We start from the raw sequence: 3,617 nt of genomic DNA, 5'->3' as shown, positions 1-3,617 counted from the left end.
AGGTGGAGAAGGTGGAGGAGTTCAGGTACCTGGGGTCAACAGTGCAAAGTAATGGAGAGTGTGTTAGAATAGTAAAGAAAAGAGTGCAGGCAGGGTGGAGTGGGTGGAGAAGAGTGACAGGAGTGATTTGTGATAGTAGGGTATCTGCAAGAATGAAAGGGAAAGTTTATAGGACTGTGGTGAGACCTGCGATGTTGTACGGATAAGAGACAGTGGCATTGAGTAAAAGACAGGAGGTGGAGCTGGAGGTAGCAGAGCTGAAGATGTTAAGGTTTTCGTTGGGAGTGACGAGGATGGACAAGATTAGAAATGAGTTTATTAGAGGGACAGCACATGTAGGATGTTTTGGTGACAAGGTGAGGGAGGGGAGATTGAGATGGTTTGGACATGTGCAGAGAAGGGACATGAATTATACTGGTAAAAAAATGCTGAAGATGGAGCCACCAGGTAGGAGGAAAAGAGGAAGGCCAAGGAGGAGGTTCATGGATGTGGTGAGGGAAGACATGCAGGTAGTTGATGTGAAAGAGGCAGATGTAGAGGACAGGGTGGTATGGAGAAGGATGATCCGCTTTGGCGACCCCTAATGGGAGCAGCTGAAAGAAGAAGAAGAAGAAGATCACCTATTTACAATAATTGCATACAGGAATCAACCCACTTTTCTCTTGCGATAAAAATGCTGTATTCACAGGGGAAATCCAGGGCTCAGCATGAGAGTGCACTAAGAGCACACCTGGACAACCAAAAAATACATGATAATCATGATTCAATATTTTGATCCCTGGAGAAATGTGCTATGTTCTAACTTATTTTACACATCTAGATGTAAATATCAGTAAATCTATCAGGAAATCTCTAACTGTCTGATAATCATCTTCAGAACATCTTTTTCTTTTTGCAGTACTCCACATTTAGCAGCATCACAGATTCAGTTATAAGCCTCAACATTGTCACTGTTAAACTTAATATGGGTAAGAACCATACATAGAAATGGAAAGCCCCACTATATATAAAACTTCACATGCCATTTTAAGCTTTGACTTTTTTTTTTTTTTTGTATATAGAGAACTATAACTTTCTGGGTATCAGTATAATGGGGCAGCGTAATGACTGTTTTGATGGGGGCATCTATATCGTCTCCATCATGAAAGTAGGAGCAGTGGCTGCAGATGGAAAAATAGAACAAGGAGATATTCTACTACAGGTAACATTTTTGTTATTTTGCTGTTTATTGTTTTTAGAAATCAAATCAAATTAATGCTTTTGGTTTGTACGTGTTATACTTTTTACATAGTCATCAACATGGTTGATTACTTTTACATAGGAGCAAGAAGCTATAATAGCTTTACACAGGAAAAGCAACCCCACAACATCCATGCTTTAATTTTCATTATTAAAAGTAGTCTATTTTGTATAGACATGCTGCTTGGTATCACTGGTATGACAAAAATGTTGATATTGTTATATTTTTGTCTCGTATGGTTCCAGTAGAATAAAGTTCAGTCACTTTTGTTGTTAGATAAAATAAAATGGTTTATTTTGGCAAATCTTCCAGTAAACTAAAAAGTCATGTGACCACCTAAATGTTGAGGTAAATTCAGGTAAATATATAAAAGTAAAATACAGAATGAAATATGCTGCATTATTCTATTGTTTTTTTGGATGATGTTGGAAAGATGCAAAAAAAATCTTGGTTTTGGTATGAGATTAGGCTTAAGTAAAGCAGAGATAAGATATAATTTTCCAAAAAGAAGAATTTAGCAAATGTAACACTTCTGGAGCTGACTACTATACCCAACTCATGTCAGCTGACCATGACATTGTGTTAAAGTAAACAGATATTTTTAGCTTTCTTTTATTTTTAAAAGGGATATAACACTTGACAGCATGCATAGCCATGTAATCTGAATGTCAGTAATAACACTGATACAGACTATTTACAGAGCATTTATTTCTCAAATAAAAGTAAATTTTGCCCAGAGGCATTGACCAGATTTTAAAGACAGCAGTATAGCAGATCACACTTATCTTTAGAAAACTTTTAGATGTGAACAAGGATGAAAATATATTACAAACACTGAGTCTGTATTGCCTGTTCTGTCATTTTTGGCTGACAATGACTATTGGTCTGACTTGCAGGTGAATGATGTAAACTTTGAGAATATGACTAATGATGATGCAGTAAGACTTCGTGGAGAGATTGTCTCCAAGACTGGGTAATTACTGAGAACTGGCTTTAAAATACAGATTTATGCATTTATCCACAGCTGAAAGCATGTCTATGTGTAAAATGACAGATAGATGCCTTTCTCCAGCAGCTTTATCAGTCTCACTGTAGCCAAAAACTGGGACCTTTCCCCTCGCAGCTACTTCACCATACCTAGAGGTCAGCATGTTTAAACAAACAACCGGTTTACTTATTTATGCATGTTGTACTTATTTGCCTGAGAATGGATTTTGCACAGTGATTGATATACAATATGTTAAAGTAACTGCAAGGTGTAATTGGTATGATTGGCTCCACATGAACGTCAGACTAAATACTTAATTGTCTGATTGAAATGTAGCCTGCTTTTGCCCCATCATTCTGAGCCTAGCCTGTACAACCAATTGATCTTGCAACCTGGTCATGTCAATTTTTTGCTCTTAGAGGAACATACCCTCAGTATAGTATGTCTTTTTTCTGCTTCCTTATCACTGCTTGTTTAAACTTCTATTTATAAATGACTGTCTGTGGGCTTTACAGTTTTTGATGATCTCTCACTATTGGCTGGGAAAACAGAAATGGCCACTCTTGTGAAGATGATGCAGCATCCGGACTCAGGTCTAGAAATCAAGGACAGAATTTGGCTAAAAATTACCATTGCAAATGGTGTTATAGGTAATTCTTAAATGTACATACTGCATTTAAAGTCAAATTTTAGAGACATGCATAATTATCTTCATTTGTGTGACTTTAATCTGTGAATCTCCAATTCTAGGTGCTGATGTTGTAGATTGGTTGTACTCACGAGTAGAAGGCTTCAAAGATAGACATGATGCCAGGAAATACACCAGCAGCCTGCTGAAACAGGGCTACCTAAGACACTTCATCAGCAAGATCACTTTTTCTGATCAGTGTTACTACACATTTGGAGACTTTTGCCAAAGTGATACACACATCACAGTACACTTTTTAAAATAGCAGATACAGCGAATATACAGTGGGTACGGAAAGTATTGAGACCCCCTTAAATTTTTCACTCTTTGTTATATTGCAGCCATTTGCTAAAATCATTTAGGTTCATTCTTCTTCCTCATGAATGTACACATAGCACCCCATACTGACAGAAAAACACAGAATTGTTGACATTGTTGCAGATTTATTAAAAAAGAAAAACTGAAATATCACATGGTCCTAAGTACTCAGACCCTTTGCTCAGTATTTAGTAGAAGCCCCTTTTTGATCTAATACAGCCAGGAGTCTTTTTGGGAAAGATGCAACAAGTCTTTCACACCTGGATTTGGGGATCCTCTGCCATTCCTCCTTGCAGATCCTCTCCAGTTCTGTCAGGTTGGATGGTAAACGTTGGTGGACAGCCATTTTTAGGTCTCTCCAGAGATGCTCAATTGGGTTTAAG

The 3,617-nt window shown here is 37.6% G+C and overlaps 1 protein-coding gene across 1 annotated transcript; it reads left to right on the top strand.

Annotated features, from left to right (window-relative positions):
- The first annotated feature begins 1,076 nt into the window (after window positions 1-1,076).
- On the top strand, window positions 1,077-3,193 carry dvl1b (dishevelled segment polarity protein 1b). The gene is made up of 5 exons (XM_083534685.1): window positions 1,077-1,201; window positions 2,137-2,213; window positions 2,313-2,383; window positions 2,744-2,878; window positions 2,979-3,193. Exons 1-5 carry the CDS (start codon window positions 1,091-1,093, stop codon window positions 3,179-3,181), a joined length of 597 nt encoding a protein of 198 aa, XP_083390811.1. The 5' UTR covers window positions 1,077-1,090; the 3' UTR covers window positions 3,182-3,193.
- Window positions 3,194-3,617: the final 424 nt, after the last annotated feature.

Source organism: Silurus aristotelis (assembly GCF_946808225.1).
Source record: "Silurus aristotelis genome assembly, chromosome: 28".
Lineage (NCBI taxonomy): Eukaryota > Metazoa > Chordata > Actinopteri > Siluriformes > Siluridae > Silurus > Silurus aristotelis.
Note: the sequence above shows the minus strand (reverse complement) of the source record. Positions and strands in the feature narration are given on the sequence as shown.

Bases quoted from the DNA above. Each gene is read 5' to 3' on its own strand.
- dvl1b (XM_083534685.1), top strand. From the start codon at position 1,091: ATGGGGCAGCGTAATGACTGTTTTGATGGGGGCATCTATATCGTCTCC. The intron at 1,202-2,136 runs GTAACATTTTTG...TCTGACTTGCAG, and splicing joins AAGGAGATATTCTACTACAG to GTGAATGATGTAAACTTTGA. The intron at 2,214-2,312 runs GTAATTACTGAG...GCCTTTCTCCAG, and splicing joins GAGATTGTCTCCAAGACTGG to CAGCTTTATCAGTCTCACTG.